Here is a 355-nt window from a genome sequence, read left to right on the forward strand (position 1 = left end):
CCAGTTTGTGGGGGCCAGGGGAGGCTGTCAGTCAGCGGAGCTAATGGCTGCCCCTTGCCCCCCTCCAGGTTCACCTCTGCGAAGTGGAGGGGATGGAGAAGTTCACAGGCAAGGACTTTGCCCTGGAGGGCTTGGATGCCAGCTCCAACCGCCCCGTGCTGGTGGCTGTGAAGATGCTGCGAGCGGATGCCAACAAGAATGCCAGGTACGGGGCCAGGGGGTGCATGTGCCCTGGCATTGTCCCCCAAGTGAAGCACACCCCCCCCTCCCCGAAAGCGTCCCCTGCCTCCAGCGGCCAGGTGGGTGCTTGGTGCAGCTGCGAGGACCACATGTCTGAGCTGCCTGGGGATGCTGG

General features: G+C 64.8%; 1 protein-coding gene across 1 annotated transcript in view; it reads left to right on the forward strand.

The window, feature by feature from the left end:
- The window catches only part of LOC104161900 (discoidin domain-containing receptor 2-like), a gene marked incomplete at its 5' end in the record, with an annotated part of 5,076 nt that overhangs the window by 2,332 nt on the left and 2,389 nt on the right, over positions 1–355 (forward strand). Inside the window, one exon of the mRNA XM_009700480.1 lies at positions 69–205. Within this exon, the coding sequence (XP_009698782.1) occupies positions 69–205 (137 nt within the window). The remainder of the gene's footprint in view (positions 1–68; positions 206–355) is intronic.

Source organism: Cariama cristata, unplaced genomic scaffold (genome assembly GCF_000690535.1).
Source record: "Cariama cristata isolate BGI_N322 unplaced genomic scaffold, ASM69053v1 scaffold25415, whole genome shotgun sequence".
NCBI lineage: Eukaryota > Metazoa > Chordata > Aves > Cariamiformes > Cariamidae > Cariama > Cariama cristata.